The 17,345-nt window shown below is 38.6% G+C and overlaps 1 protein-coding gene across 1 annotated transcript in view; it reads right to left on the bottom strand.

Annotated features, from left to right (window-relative positions):
- The window catches only part of DTHD1 (death domain containing 1), a 53,930-nt gene extending 53,036 nt beyond the window's left edge, over positions 1-894 (bottom strand). The window contains exon 1 of the mRNA XM_054582248.1: positions 624-894. Coding sequence (XP_054438223.1) covers positions 624-894 — 271 coding nt within the window. The remainder of the gene's footprint in view (positions 1-623) is intronic.
- Between the last annotated feature and the right edge of the window lie 16,451 nt (positions 895-17,345).

Below are 17,345 nucleotides of genomic sequence, written 5' to 3'. Positions count from 1 at the left end.
GCATCTATAATTGGGCTTATTCCCAAGAACCTGAACTTTTCTGTGTGTGTGTGTGTGTGTGTGTGTGTGTGTGTGTGTGTGTGGTGGGCTGGGGGTGGGGAGCAATTCCATATCCCAGCTCACCCCAGTCTTTCCAGTGTTTTTTGCAACTAATAAGTTCAAACACAAATAAGTCGAAAAATAGAACAGCACATTCCAATATACATAGAAAAACTGATATTCTGCCTCAAAGTAAGCTTATATTTTCCTACCTCTAAGTCCTGGATCCTGTTGATAATACCTCTGCCTGAAATGCTCTTTCAAGATTCCCAATTTCTGGCTGCATACATCCAATTCATTCCTTAAGCCTCGACGTAATTGTCACATTTATTTAGCAAAATTCCTAAACTCTCACTCTAAAAATGGGCTCTTTCCTGCTTCTGAATTTGTATGTTGTAATGGAACTAGCCTCAATTTTCCTCACATTATTGTGTATTTGTCTCATCTCATTTACCCTATTATATTGCTAGTCCCTTGTGGAGAGAGACTCTGTCTTAGCCTTCTTTGTATGCTCTCTAACCCCTCTTGGAGTGACGACCCAATCAATATTTCTTAGAGAAAGAATGAGTAAAATAAACACTTGCCTTGTCTCCAGGAACACTGACGCTCCTTGTCCAGCAGCACGCCCAGCTGCTGGCAGGTGGAGCGCAGCGTGCGTGCAGTGTGCTCCAGCAGCTGGTGCAGGGCCCCGCTGAGCTCCTGACCCAGAAAGTCCACTGTGGCTACCCATGTGGCCCCGCTGGCCCCTTCAGCGTGGTCACAGCCCAGGAGGGCCTGCTTCAGCATCAGGTTTTGTCTCCAAATCTGCTTCAATATTTGGCCTAGTTTACCTGAGCCCATATCTTCTGTATCCATTTTATGCTCCAAGAGTGGAATGCTTCTTTCCTGCCAGCAAAGCCTAAAGGTTTAGCAAATTCAAACTTGGCGATGGTTATTTCTCCTACAACCTAGGAGATGATCCAAGTCAGCTAGCCAAGCACTCTCCTGCAACATAATAGGTTATTCAGCTTCTTGTTGACCAGTGAAAAGTTACTAGGTGACCAAAGGAGGGGCGTCCCTGCACTCTGGGTGCCATTGTGTACAGAATAGACTAATCTCAGGGTAAAGTTAACTCACACTGTCCTGTTCTCCATGGAAGTTTTACGTATTCAGTGCACTATGGAAGCCCCATAGGCTTTTCTAGTTTCAAGGGAGCAAAATATAGATTTTTGTGGTAAGATGAGAAGTTTATTATCAAAAGCAAATTGTTTGAACAATGCTGCTGATAAGATTCCTATGTGATGCTTAAAAATACTTTGGGGTGAAATAATTCAGTGTTTGAATTTCTCCCGAATAATCTGGGCATGTGGGAGTGGTATGTAGATGAAACACAGTTGGTTGTAAGTCAATAATTGTTGAACCTGTGTATGATTACATGAGGCAGTCTTTGCAATTCTAATTAGCATGTATTTATAATTTGTTTAATTATAAGGAGTTTTAAAAAATATTACTTTGCCAAGGAAGAGTCTATTACCATAGATTAGGTAAGTTTAATTAGTACCTTCTTATATGGCATGTCTGCAATCATTGGGGTAGGTACTTGGCTTCTCTACTCTCTGATAATGTCATTAATTGAATAAAATACCCCTTCAACTCACAGAAAGCCAACCTGAAAAGTGGCTTTTTCTGAACTAGAAGAAGTCTTCACCATGTATAATTAAAAATCTGATACAGCAAGTTCTCACCATGGCTGGCCCTCACTTGGCACGTTATATATGAGGCCATTTCAATACCAGATTTGATGGGGATGGGGCAGATCCTGGGGATTTGCAGAGGGACCCAGAACATCCTGCCCCCTCCTTTCCAATTCCCCTCTTCCAATAAAGGAGAACACAGAGCCAGCAGGAGGGGACATGCATTTCAGACAGGCATGTGTTCTCCAGAGGCACTGGAACGAAATGAGAGCTTTCCAGAGGGGAGCTGGAATGCTTCCCTCCCACAGGCATTGTGTTATCTCATCTGAATCACTGGAGTGCTTAGAGCTACACTCATGATGCCTGGAAGATGAGATGTGGGAACGCAAACCTAGTGAATAAAGAATAAAGAACAAATGCCACAGGTCTAAATACTGCCCAAGCTACTTGTGGTCTGAGAGTCTGAAAGAAAAGGAAAGGAGCAGGTGAGGGGCAGTGGCTAGGGCGTGAGTCGGGGCTCTTTAGGAGAAATCTTATTTTTCACTCACCTGATTCATTCAGTTTGCTGATATGAGCAATTTATGGTATGAGTTCATATCTCATCATGAAGCATATTGTGTAAATACTTTTTACCTTCTTCTTAATACAAAAGACTGTCTGGCTCAATTTTTTTTCTTTTAACTCCTATAAAATGTGTGATTCTCAATAATAATGTACACATGGCTTTAATTCAATGCCAATTCAGAAAACTTTCTCTATCATTTGCTGGGAATAGGGCCTGTTAGGACTTTGGAGAGAGGCCGACTCAAGAACAAATTATTAAAATACGGCTTAGACTGTGTTGAAAGCTCAAGCAAAAGTACGATAAGCCGTACCGCAAAAGCTTTGAGGAGTGAAAAAATGGGTTCCGATTAGAGGACTGGGAGGCGTTTGAATTAAGAGCCAAAGGATGATCAGGATGTGTGCATCTTAGATAATGGAAGGAAGAAACACGTTCCAGCACAGGGCATAATATGATCACAGGCATGGAGGCATGAAATGACACAGATGATGAAATACAGGAAAGGATGGCCTCAGAGGAGACTTCAGTCAATGAGTCAGGGAAGTGACAAGAGAGTGTAATAATTATGTAATTATGGGGAGCCAGGAGAAGAAGTTGGAATTTTGTTTTGCAGACAAAAAAAACAAAAAACAAAACAAAACAAAAGAAAACAAAACACCTACGTATTTTTGAACCAAGTTAAAATATGAGCAGAACTTTGCTGGAGCAATGCAGGTGGTTTAGATGGTTAAACGTTGAGGGCCATGGGGCCTACATTAGAACAGCAACAGTAGAGGCCAGGGAAGGGGATGCTTGGAGAAGAGATTTGAAGTCAAGTGAATGAAACTGGCTAAATCATCATGAGAGGGAGAGAAATAGAAAGCATTGAAAATCCATCCATTCATTTATTTGAGGAATAGTTACTGGCAGCTGGTGCAAGAGCTCTGCTTGCTAGTGGACTATGGCAAAGACTTTAGGTGACTGCACAGATGATAAAACAACTAACTGAAGGAAGGAATTTAGGAAAAATATTAGGCTTCATAGGTACATAATTTGGTTAATTTTGGATTTGTTGAATTTGAAATAATGCAGGGAATTTTTTTTTGAACGGTGCTAGCAATTTAGAAGAAAAGTCAGAATAATATTGGTATATTTGACTGTCCTCAGTAAGTAGGCAGTGAATGATTACCTGGAAGGGGAAGAGATCAATAAACAATGTACACTATATACAATTTAAGCATTGAATAAAACTTATAATACAATGCTAAATCACTGGACCAATGTACTTTTTTCCCTTTTTGAAATGTAGGAAAATTCTTTCTCAGGACAGAGGGGGAAAAAACAACAACAAAATATTTCTCCTTTGCCTCATTGACATTCATTCTCCTCAAGTCTGAACTTGTTCTCTCTCTGGCTTCCCAAGAACATGCAGCATCTGCAAAGTGAGACCTTCCACAAACCATGCTGCATTTACTTGTTAAAACAAGCATCTGCATGCATGTTCCTGCGTCTTGTTTTTCAATTAACTGATGTCACTAACCACGGAAAGAACCAACATTTGCAGCAAGATTTGTGACACCCACAGATGTTAATTGCAAAAATTTATCTTTATGTGTTTAACACTTGATCAGCACCCTCATTGTGGCTACTAGTTATTATGACCTTTAATACTTATACTTTAGTTACTAAGAATTCTGTTCTTCCACTGGCATTAAAAGAATTCGTATACACACAATGCATTATGTGGTTGGAAAGACAACCATCTCTTTGATATTAAAAGCAGCAGAATAAATAGAGATAAAATTCAAGTAACTAGGATAGGTACTTGTTTAATCTCTCAGGAGATGTGAGGTTTCTTCTCTAGAGTAACTCAACACCAGAAGAAAAACACTATCAGTGGTGAAACCCATAGTGTCCCTTCCCCTAAGCCCACCCCCCAAAACTTGCTGGCCCTGTCCCTGCCAGATCGTCAACAATGAAGCACCCTGTCATAAACCCAATCTAAGTATACCAAGCTTCCAAACCTAATACTTCATTTTCAAGTGCAAAATAACAGTCAATGAGGTCAAGCATTTGAGAAAGATTCTAAATAATGCTAGAGAGTAAAGAAGCATGAATAAAAAACTTGAAATTTTAAAAAAAGAGCCAACACAAGGAAGAAAAGAAAATATCACATAAATCCATACTTAACGTTCTTAGAGTCTGAGACAAGAGAAAATAATGTGCCCACAAAATAAGAAAGGTTTTTCTAAAAGGGAGAGCTTTCAGACAATAAGAAAGATCTTACAGAAGTTAAAATCTGAAAACATAAATTTTTAAAACCAGTAGAAGGTAGAAGGAAGCAGCTATGGAAATCCCCCAGAAAGTCAAACAAAAAGACAAAGGAACAATATGGGGGGAAAAAAGGATGTTAAAAATGTCAACGTTCCAATCCAGAGAGAAAGCAGAAGAAAATAAATTATCAGAGAAATAGTATTACAAAGTTTCCCAGAATTGAAGGACCTGAAATCCCAGACTGAAAAGGCCCAGAAAAATACATGCAAAGAAACAAATAAAAAGTATAACTGGTCATAATATCCCGAATATTCGTAACATCAAAGACAAAGATCTTAATGGCCGTGAAAAAGGGGGAGAAAGTCACATTTAAATCAGTAGGTCTTGGATTTCTCAAGAACAACACTGAGACTTAGAATAAAAATAGAGTTGTGACTTCAATATTTTGAGAGCCACCTCTTTCTGATTTAGAATTCTGGTTCCCCGAAAGCCTCATTCAATGGTGCAGTGACAGAAAGGACATTTTGAGGTATGTAAACATCAAAGAGAGGCCTTCCATGTCTCTTTTTCTTGGGAAGCCACTAAAGTAGGTACTGTAACAAAAGCAACAGAGTAACACAAGAAAAAAGTTGGGAAAGAGAAAATCCAGCAAATAGATGTAAATCAGATGCCTAAAATGAAGCCTCAGGTGACAACAATGTCATAGGCCTCAAGAGCTCCTGTCCAGATCACAGCAGCCATCTGAACAGCCCAGCAGGGCTGGAGAACTACCGGATGTTTAACCATTTTAAGGGAAATTTTACAATTCTGTTAGAGATTTCTGGGAAGAAGTATTGATAACTGAGCAAATTCAATAAAATGAGAAAATTGATAAGCTAAATTCTAAAGGAAAATATATATAATCATAATACACTAGCCTTGCTATGCATAGTGTTTACATAGCCATAATAACAAAAATGTCTATAATTACTTTAACTAAAACTGTTGATATAAGTACATTATAAGGATGGGTACAGGGGTGAGTATGTGGAGAATGAGCATAGTACTACGAATAGAAGAGTAAAAGGTTTATTTTTATAGTAGAAATTCAAATATTTAAAAATAAGGATAAACTAAAAATAAGGATAAACAGATCTTCAACAATGAAGCACCCCGTCATTGTTAAACCCAATCTAAGTATACCAAGCTTCCAAACCTAATACTTCATTTTCCAAGTGCAAAATAACAGTCAATGAGGTCAAGCATTTGACTGCCACTCCTGGTTTCTAGGAGCTAGTCCAGGCCTATCAGCAGGGCCTTGGTGTCCTCCTGTTGAACATAAAGAATCTCACAGAACATCAGCATCAGACAAGGTCAAAAGTGATGATGATTGATCAAGGCAAAATGAAGATCAATCTATAATAATATCTAAACCACAGATAAGATAGGAGCATTTTCTAAGCCACAGAGTACCACAATCTGCCTATGCTAGCTTTGTGAGCAAAGGCTGCTTTGTACCAAATGTAGCTTTAGCATCTTTCTAGTCTGCCCTCCCATATTTACCATTTATTGAGATATTCAAGCATAGAATTGTCTGTACTTTTAAACAGCATCCAATCCAGAGCAGAACACTTTCCCAAAATCACACAACCAAAGCCCAGTCCTATAAAAAGTTTAGCACCCTTTAACTGAAATGTGCCATGGCTTCCCATGGTATAAGTCTTCCCTCACTGAAATAAGCAATAAGCCCATCAGTTCAGTTATAGGTGTGTCCCTGGTGGCCTTTGGGGGGGGACACTGGCAGACACCTGGGTACCTGGGGCAGGAGGAGGGCAAGGAGCAAGTATCTATCGCTTTCCTTAGAGTTGTTGTCATACTGTTTGATTCTTTAACAACACCATGCATGTATTACTTTGATATGAACTAAACGCACACATATTAAAAAAGAATTAGGACCAAATGTTGCATTCACTACAGATCCCTTGGTGATGATATTAAAATTGACATAACATATTCACTTCATGTGGGTTACTTCAGAACAGCTAACACATACTCTATTAACTTTATAAAGAGTAATTTATCGTTTGAATATGTTTGGAACTCAGTGGCAAGTGTCCAAGAATGAAAAATGGAAAGTAGTCAAGTGGGCTGGGCATGATCTTCAAATAGAGGTGGAATACTTACCACCTGGTAATGGCCCAATATCAAAAAATTCAGCTGGAGCACAGAGCCCTGGATATAGCAGAATGCTTGATGATTAAGACAATAATGAAATGTAATAAACAATCCACCTGCTCTCTTAAAAAATCATCATAATATTCTGCTAAAAATAATTTTTAGAATTTCTTCATATCATCAAATACTTGGACAAGGTTCAAATTTCAAATTGTTTCATAAAAGTCACAAATGCCTTGCTTTTTTCCTTAAGTACAAGTTTTAAAAATTGGGCTCTTAATAAGGTCCACACAAGCAACTAGCTAACTCTTTGTTAGTGATTTTCATCCCAATTAAAACAACTAAAAAACTCATTTAAAAGACAAAAATATATACCAACAAAAATGGGGATGGAGCAGTTTAATTATAAATTTGAAATATCTTTTATTTTTGTCATTTTCCTGTGTTGATGAGAAGTGGAAGTAAAGAAGTTGGTTTAGAATAAGTCCCCTTTTTGAAAAACTAAAGCAGACATTGACAAGGAGAGTTTCATTCCTTTGTATTTAAGTGCATTGTTGAATCTTTACCATTCAATTACAGTAAGTATTGATACTGAGAGGTTTTACCACACCTTGGAGTTTAGTAGTGAAAGTTCTTATTGGCAAGTTTGCAGTCACTATGTAAAGAACATGGTTGTTCAGGGTGTCAGGAACTGTTTTAGAATTGAAAAGTAATTAAGTGTGTTCCATTATTTGCTTAGCAAAAGCTCCTTTTTTAACAGCATTAATGGCCTCTGAAATGAATATCAGCATTTGGATTATAGCTTTGCCACCCTCCTCTGTTGAGTCATCACGTTTGTAAAGACTACGACTCATTGTCTAGTCATGGGCTTACACTATGAAATGAATGAAGTAAATTTTCATGTGAAATGAAAACTAGACAGTTTTCTTCTCTGCCAGACATTCTGAGACAGATTTTCAGCTGAGGGTGTGCCAGGTGCCTTGCCATGGTGTCTTCCTATGTGACACCCCAGTCTTCAGAGTGTGTTTCCACACTTTCCTCCCTATTCCCTCCCACCAGGCCATGCCCGGGGATTTAAGGCATAGTTCTGTCAAAAAGGAAAAAAGAAATAACTGAGGGAGGAAAAGGAGTTTTTTAAAAAGGAGGAAAAGAAAAGAAAGGGTCTAATATGTTTTGACACTGCGTATTCCTCCAAGTTCACATCTAGGCTCCTTCCTTTCCTCTGGACAGGAAATTCTGTGGAATACTACTAGCCCAGAGCTTGCCTCCCTAGAATGCCCCTTGTACCTACCCTCTGTCATATCTCTTAGAAACCATATGTCTAGACTTACTGTACAAAGACTCATCTTTGAAAGTTGAATTGTCATCAGAAGTCTTAGTCCTCACACTGCAAAAATAAATCTGCAAGAAGGAAATTCTTCAGGACAAACTATACACTCAGCAGCATGGAAACTTCCCTGAAGTGAAAAAAGAATGTTGAGGGATGCCCACGTGGAAGCTTTTCAGAAATAATTGAATGTTTCCAACTAAATTTGGATGGAGATTCCCTCAGGACCCACTGGTGTCCTTCATTAATAGGAGAAGAATATCATACACATTTAATCCTCAAATGTATTTGTTTCACAGAAATAAAATTCATTATGAAGAAAGTATTAAGGTACTTAGAATCACAATCATCTCCCCTCTTAGATAATGATCTTGCCATACTTGATCTTCACACTTATCCATTGCTGTCTCATTATTTACATCAACCATAGATATTAACCATGTTCAATATCAGAAAAAATAGGCACTATCAATCCTTTTTTGCTTTACTTTCCCTCTTCAGTGCTCTCATTGCCAGGTTCAGGGCTGTCCTAGGATCTCAGTGAGCGGCAACGGGTGGAAGGATCAGCCAGAAATGGCCCAAAGCAAGTAATTTGACTATGAAGCAATCACTGGCGTCTTCTTTCTGGCCCCATCTCCCACCCAGGTCTCCCTCTCAGCATATCCTCCATGTTGTCCTTTATCTCCTGCTATCTTATGTCATCTACCAAAAATCATTTGGATAAACCCATTTGCACTAGAGTCTTGGCAGGTCTGTGAGTTAAATCAAAGCTTCCATGTGATGTCTTTCCAGGTACCTCTAAGCCTGTGTGTTAAGCCTGCACAGTGAAGTGATATCATTAGGAACATTTTTTTCTTTGTTATTTTCAGCACTGTCAGAAATGTCTGATTTTTTGCTGGTTCATTTCTTATTTCAGAATTAGCTATAAAATTTTAAGGGAACTTTATTTAAAAAAATTTTTAAACACATTGTGTTAAAAATGAGAATGAGAATGAATTAGTTTCTATAGTAATGAAGGACTCAATTTTTGTTAGGACACAGATGATCCAAGAATGTGCCACATTTTAAAGATGTCATTATAGTTACTGGTAGACCCAGATAAGAGTTCCAATGTAATCCCTGGTTCCCATATTGAATTAAATCTCTTTGGGTTATTTAGGTCACACACTGCACAAATGCCCTCTCTGTGTCATTTCTCTGTAACTAGTGAGAGTGCTTCAGTTTGCTCTATAATATACATTTATTTTTGGAGCTCATTAAACAGGTTAGAAAATTTAAGTAGGTCTAGCAAGTAGACAAAAGCTAAAGTTGAAGTTGGAAATACTCTGTGGTATTATCTAACACAAGATGAGGGTCGTTTTTAACTCTTTGCTGCTACCAACAAAGGAACTGAGAAAGCTATTTGAAAATCAGGTCTTAAAATCAAGTCTACACTTCTATATATATTGCTATTGCTTAACAATATGAGTTTTGTTTGAAAGCAAATATTATAATAGATAGTGAATGCTCTAAGCCATTTTTTCCAGGTGGGGGTGGGAGTAAGAAAATTCTAGTTTAAATAGTAGAGTCCAATTTGTCTCCCCTTCCACCCCTCTTATATGTGCTTTTGCTGCAAATCTGTGGTTGTAATCCTTCCGTGATTGTAAGTTGGTTTGTAGTTTTCTAAATTCTAAGATGGATCCTGGAAAATAAATTAGGTGCTTAGGGATTAATGATTTAATTGCATTTGAGTAAAGGTGCCCAATGGACTCATCTGATTACAGAGGACAGTAAGATCAGTCATAACTCCTTGTGGGAAGTGGCTAACTTGTGCTATGAAGGAGTTAATCCCCCAGCACCTTATTTATATCCTAAAATGGACACATAGAACTGGGAGAAATAGATCAGAATGGTCAGTACTGCAGTGCTTCTCTTACTTTCAATGTACAAGAGAAAGAATATTTTCACTCATGGGAAGGACTGACTCCTCTGGGAACTTTTTAAAAACCACAATTTCATTTATTAAGTCTTCAAAGAGTTAATGATAACTTAGAGTAGTAAAATAATTGATAATTACTAATTTAATAAGTAGAACTATAAGGAGTCTTCAGACTTTACCTTGTAAGCTATGAGATTTTAAATAGGAATTTTTCACATATTCAAACTATTCTCATTAAGAAATTCTAGATTTCTTAAAAGCACCAGGGTCTCAGATATTTTCTTGTACTTCATTTGTTCTCATTTCAACAACAGGAACTAAACTTAACACATGGAAAACAATCTCAACAGTCTTAAGAACCCAAAAAGCAGAACACTTCAGCGATGGATAGCAAAAGACATGCTAGAAATTAAAAACAAACAAACAAAAAAACCAACAAGAAAATATTTTCAGTGTGCTTTTGAAAAGAAATCACGTGATCCATGGGATGGCTATTTATGAGTATATAGAACTATTTTGAGGATTTTTAGTTGAAATCTTTATCCTTGTCCAAAGGAGGAAATTGCAGGGTGTCCGCATGATCTTGAAGACTGGTATTTTGAGCCATTACTTAATTTAGCAGCTCTGGCAATGCCCTTTTGTATTACAAGAAATAAACAAATAAGCAGAATATAATAAGGCAAGTGAATAATTTCTTTTTTCCCCCTCTCATCTCAAGACATTTTTCCATTGCTTTTAGAGAGAGAGGGAGAGAGAGAGGAAGGGAGAAAGAGAAAGAGATGTGAGAGAGAAACACTCTGCCCAGACCACTGGGGAATGGATCTGCAACCTAAGCATGTGCCCTGACCAGGGGTCAAACCCACAACCTTTTGGTCATGGAACAGCACTCCAGCCAACTGAGTCACACCAGCCAGGGCAGCAAGTCAATTCTGGAGAGAGTTTGTTATGTGGATACTTCCAACATAACAAACAAAGCTGTTTGTTACAGCCTCAACTTCCATGCAACATTAACTGTTTAACATGATTATGGTGCTACCTCCCTATAGCATAGCTGTGAGAATTGAGCCAATAATAGGCATTACAACCCATTTATGGACAACTTTATCTATTTTTATTTTTTAAAATTAATTATTTATTTATTTTTAGAGAGAGGGGAAGTGAGGGAGAAAGAGAGGGAGAGAAACATTGATGTGTGAGAGAAACATCAATTGGTTGTCCTGACCAGGAGTGAACCTGCAATCTTTTGGCTTGCAGCATGATGCCCAACCCCCTGAGCCCCACCCAGTCATGGCAGGGACAACTTTAATCAGCACCCCCTGTGACCCATGACTAGCACAAACAGCAAGATCATTTACAATGACCCAGCCAAGTGAAGACAGGTGTTAACCACCAAGGCTCTGTTAGATAAAGACAGAACAACTGACCTGTACACTTACATATTACAGAGACAGGGTCCCTGAGGTGAGACATTTGCCCACCGAGCAATGTATATTGTGGAGTTATTGTGTGCTAAGCATTGTTCTAATATGTAGGTGACTTAAAAGAAATAGTACTGGTCTTTGTGGATCTTAAAAATGTAGTTGGGCTCACTAAATATTGCATTTGATAATGATTATAGAAACCGAAAATTTATATCAAAAGAGCAAATGAGACATGTATTCAGGAGGATTTTAAAAGAATGAATACTATAGATTAAACAAGGAGAGGAAAGGGAAGAAATAGCAAATAGCAATCAGGCAAGTGGAGTGGCAGATGTTAAATAGAAATAACATCAGACATCCTCGAATGCAACTTCAAGCCTGTTGCAAAGTCCCTGATTTGTAGGAGGAACAGTACATGACCCATGAGTACTGCAGCCAGAACTTCATCTTGAAACCACCCCCAGGGTGGCAGCATGGAGGCTGTTTCATTCATCATCTAGTTATACTAAGTACATCCTGTTGCTGAGGAAAGGAACTGTAAAGCAGCCAACACTGTGAATTTAAAAAAAAAAAAAAAGTCCTCTAGATTGTATATCATTTTACTTATGTTTTTAATTTTAATTTTAGTTTAATTTTATTTTTTCAAAATATCAATTGGTTGCCTCTTGCACACTGCCAGCTGGGGACCTGGTGCAACCCAGGCATGTGCCCTGACCAGGAATTGAACGGGCAACCTCCCGGTTTGCAGGATGATGCCCAACCCACTGAGCCAACAGTCAAGGCCCAATTTATCTTTACCAATGACATTTTTTCTGCTCAATCCTTGAATCTCTCAAGCTGGTATATCATCGATTTTGGTTGGCCCATAGAAAACTGTGGATGTGAGTTTGAATGGAAATCTAAGCATGTTTTGTTTTGTTTTTTTTTCCCCCTGAGGTACAATATGTAAGGCACTGAAAAAAATAGTTTCACTCACACTTTCTTCCTCTCTGTTGTATACTGGGAATTTTACTGCTACTTTATGTCAATTGCCAATATGACATTTCTCCCCTATGTTTACTCTCAAATGATTTTCTGGGGTACAAAAAAGATAAACCAATGGAAGTATACAATAACAAGTAATTAGTTCTAGCCCCTTTCAGCTGAAAATTGAAATCCAAAGCCTTTGGATCTTTCATAAGCCATCAGAAAAATGCTGTTTTTGTGCTTTGGTTGATTATATCTGCTATGTAAAACATAGTTTCCTTTGAGGTTTTGAAAGACATATCACTTGGAAAGCCTCAATACCACAATCAAATTGACCTTATAGCAGTTCCTAAGTTCAGACACAAGGGATTTTTCACAAGTAGAGAGCTCATTTTCAATACTTAGAAGAAAACAGCAGCAACCACCTCAAACAACTGTGCACTATACTGGAATATAAGAAGCATCTGAATGTACATACATATTTTACACATGCATTGTAAAATGTGTTCCATGTGTTGTGAAGAAATGAAATTCCACCCATTCTGGTGAGTGCTAATAACTTCGATTTTAAGCCCTACACTGAGCAAGATAACTCATAAATACCATAAGTTCATTTATTATGAATGTTTCCTAAGCATCTACTGTGTATTGAGTACCCTTTAAAGCACCAAGGATGTAAGTCCCATTCCTCATATAGGTGATATTAAAGTGGGTGACTTATCCTGTTGGTGTAGGTTAGCCTACCAGGAGAGGCTTGCTAGCCAACTATTTCAGAGAGACTTAAATAAACAATTTCTAAGGCTATGTAATCTGAATTTATTTTATATTTTTGTTTGTTGTTTATCTTAGTGCTACGGGTGAAAGAGCAGTTCTCAACATGTTGCAGCATGTAAAGGTTATCTGACATTTCACAACAAAATTAAAACCAAATTCTTTCAGATCTGATTATTTTGTTTATCTTGACAGCTAGGCTAAAGTAATTACTAATAGCTATGCCTGAAACAAACAAACAAAAAAATGCTCTATTTCAAATAGTTACCAAGACTATCCCCCATTGTTGTCTAGTATCTGTTCATCCAATATTTACTAAAAAATGTGTTTTTAAGGTGGTTATAGTTTCACAAAACTACTATAATAACTAAGAAATTGTAGATATTTTTAGTATCCTTTTCCCCCTGGAGTGAATTCGTTCTTTTGACTGGTTAGTGATCTATTTTCATGAGGTCAGATTACTGGATGGAATTTTGAGTTCTTGGAGCTTCAAAAGGCTCATTATGTGATAACATTCAAATTTAATTTGAGAGGAAATGCTTCACTAGAGTCCATTTCCTGACCCTGTCTTTGTAAACAGATGTGAGTTTAGAAACTTCCTCTAGCCGTTGCCACCTCTTTTTGTCATTCCTGTTTATGTTCTTTTATGATAATTAGAGATTTAAAGGTTGAAATTGATTAAGTTTCAATTTACAAGGTATCATTCTATTCCAGAGCTGGAAGCGTCCCGTAGGCCCCCCTCGTCCCACCACCTTGTTTTGTGACTGAGGACACTTCGGGATGTACTAGCTGCAGTGACGAGGCCTCCCCGCAGAGCTGCATTTGCTGCCAATTAGGTCCCGTGTCTGACTGGGGTGAAATGCGAGGAAGAAAAGGAAAGGAGGAAGGGAGCAAGGAAGTGAGGAGAAAAGGGTGGAACCTATATAATTTTATTAACCAATGTCACCCCCATAAATTCAATTTTTTTCAAAAAAGGAAAAGGAAAGGAGAGACCCTAAATGGATGTCTCTGTTCTAAGGAAGTCAGCATTGCCACCTAGCAGGCCTTCCCCCCGGGCCTCTGTGGCCAGAGGAAGTCCAGGTCTCCCAGTGTCAGACCTGTCTTAGCATCACCGCCATACCCAGTCACTTGCTAGCCACCGACGGGAAGGAGTGAGTGGCCCTGGCAAACTGAGGTGATGGGTTCCGGAGCTTAGTCGCTGGGCACATTAGTTAGCAGTTAGAAATCCCTGAGACATACTCTTACGACCACCACAGTAATGTACATATTATGGCCTTCATTTACCTTCAGTGGAGTTGATTATACTACTTTGTATTTTTGTTAATCTATTTACTATGTCATAATAAAAACCTAGGCCATGTGGAGTTGATTATACTACTTTCCATTTTTGTTAATCTATTTAATATGTCATAATAAAAACCTCTTTTGAGTGTTTACCATGTTGTAGACACTTAAAATCTTCACATGCATCATGTCAGTTCATCTTTACATTTTATAGAAGATAATTTCATAAGGTTTTTGCCTATACAGGCTATGAGGGACTATTATATCATTTTGATTAAACTGAGAGTCATGTTTCCCAGAATTCTCTCACCTGTATGGTGCCCCTAACTGTTGAGTTAGCCAGAAGAACTTGTAAGAAGTTTGAAAATTGGAAGTAATGCAACAGACATTACTCTCTGAAAGGTGTTCCGCAGCCAGAATAGATGGTGGACAGATGAAGCAGTAATCGGTGGGTTCCAGCTCTCCTCTGCTCTGCTCGTCGGTCTCCCTGCAGCCTGCTGGGCCCGAAGGTCATCTGTGGCCTCGTGCACACGCCCGGATGCTTGGCTCTGGACCCAGTGAGTGAGTCTCAGTAGAAAGAACAATTCTTCACCCAGCTCTGCCTGGGACCTCCTTTTATGATACTAATTTAGTAACTGGATGTAGTTGGCTTCACAGATTAGCTGCTTGATAACAGTTCTTATTCTTGAAACTCTTCCTCCTAGACCTTCACTTCGCTGGCTCCTCCCACGATTGTAAAGTCTACTTCCTATAATAAACCTCTTTTGCCAGAACAGAAGGTGACTCTCCTCACCTGCTTGACCCTGACTGATAGAATAAGAGTTCAATAAACACCTGTTGAATGAATGGGCAATTTAGACCTAGCCTAGGGATTGAGATCTCCACGGTCGGGCTGCAGAGTTCAATATCCTGTGCTTTTGATTAAAGTGAGCACAATCCATTTGTTTAAAATACTAAATATGCAAGAAGAAAATCTAACTAGAAGTTATTAAAATGAAAGTACCTCACTTAAGTTTTCCCATACAAAAGTCTATCTTACCATTTCATCGTATGTAAAATGTAAGTCCAAAATTTCATCAAATAACAATTAAATAAATTCAAATGTACCTGGCTGAGACCCAGAATTTCATGGCCTAGAACACAAGGCAAAGCATTTTAGTCAAAAAACTTTTAAGACCAGGCGTTATCAGCCAAACCTCTAAAATCAAATAATTTCTGTGTCTAAAACTGCCTGCAAAGTGTACCTTCAGGATGCTGAATGGAGTAATTTAATATTACTATGTCAAATAAAAATAAGTGTTAAAAGTTATGCTTCAAAGATGATGGCTTTATCCTACTTTATATTGAACCTTTTTTTATGAGAGTAATATTACACGGCATTTCTCTTTTTTCTGCTTTTCAACTTTAAATTTTGTATAATACAGAATCAAAATAAGCAAAATTTCACCAAAGGCGTTGTCACATTAACCTGGGAGAAAAATATAGGGCCAGAACAGCAGTCACACCACACAGGCCTTTTCTGTGTTTGTTCTGGGTATCAACTGTATCTCAGTCCTCAATCAAGTCTTTTGTATGCATGGTACAGCTGTGCAGCTGACATCTGCTTCTTCCAATAGGAGTCACTAGAGGAGTCTTCACGGGGGAGGAAGGACAGATAGGACCTTCCTCCTCTGTCTTGGTTTTTCTCTCAGTACCACCTGGCAATGACAATTGACCCCCTAAAGTGACTGTTCCCACTGCTTTTGGCGGTTCCAGAACAAGTCTCATCACTTGCCTGAGATGCCAGCACCAGCCAGGTGGGACCACTGATCAGAGGTTTGAGCCTCAGCTCTCTGGTCCCTTCCTCTATGCTACTGCTCTAGTCAATTCCATTTTTCCCTTTTGTTTGCACAGCCCTTGTTGCTTGTTCTTCGCTCTGGGTTTACCCCAGGGTTCCCTTTATTCTCTCAGGGCCTCCGGCAACTGCGTCACCGTTTCGTATATTGAATCCTCTTTGTTGAAACACTCAATGTGAAATGTGTTTTCCTGACTAACCTCGTTTGATATTCCCACTATTATATAGCTTCTAACAAATAAAAAGCATTTGAGATCTCTTTCCTTGCCTCCTTCTTGCCCTCAACTATTTATGAGTGTTTCTGAGGTTTGTCCTGAATGGCCTCCAGAAACATGCTGTCAGCGACTATGAGGCATCTGCAGTTTTTCTTCTTCCTGGTTCCTTGTGATGTCTGTTGCCAAGGGCTTGAGAACTATAAAACTCAGGTTCTGCTAATAGGCATCAAAGGTGAGATCTCCCCTCAAAGGTCCAAATATAGGCCTGGTACTCCTGCTGCTGCTTAATCTGCTGTGCCCTCTTCTTGCTTCAAAAAATCCATCATAACGTAACTTCCACTTTCCCAGAGCTGCTTTCTTGGACATACTTTGCATGTGACTTTTGTGTTGGGTTCTCAGCGTCTTTTCGATATGCATTGCAACAGGTTTCACTTTTACTTTATGGCAAGTGCTACTCCACGGCAGAGGTCTGAGTCATGGGGCTGAGCTGAAGGGCAATCTGTGTCACTGAGAGAGTGAAGGTCTTAGAATTACCCACACTCCCACAGAAGGAAAGAGGTCTCACCCCACGCCTGCCCTGTTTCAACCAGATTATCATTAATGTCATCTGCTTTATTTGAATTTCCTTTGAAGGTTTCATTTGAACAAGGGAGTCTTTGGCTATAAAAATATTTTCAAAACTGCTAGCATAGGACCTCCAGATGTGCCCAGATTGGTCTAAATCCAAAGATAAAAACATCCAAGTTTCAAGCTGAGACCATCATTATAAATGTAAAAAATTATTTACATGGCCCAGGATTCTTAGAATTCAATATATGACAATTTCCCAAGTTATATAACATTGAATAAAAAATTAACTTGTCATTTTTTTGTTGAAGAATAGTGCTGTGTGTACATGGTCTTCTGGGACACTCAAAGCTTACATTCC

Source organism: Pteronotus mesoamericanus, unplaced genomic scaffold (assembly GCF_021234165.1).
Source record: "Pteronotus mesoamericanus isolate MK-2021 breed Mesoamerican mustached bat unplaced genomic scaffold, CSHL_Meso_final contig_68, whole genome shotgun sequence".
Taxonomy (NCBI): Eukaryota; Metazoa; Chordata; class Mammalia; order Chiroptera; family Mormoopidae; genus Pteronotus; species Pteronotus mesoamericanus.
This window is presented reverse-complemented; position numbering and strand designations above follow the sequence as displayed.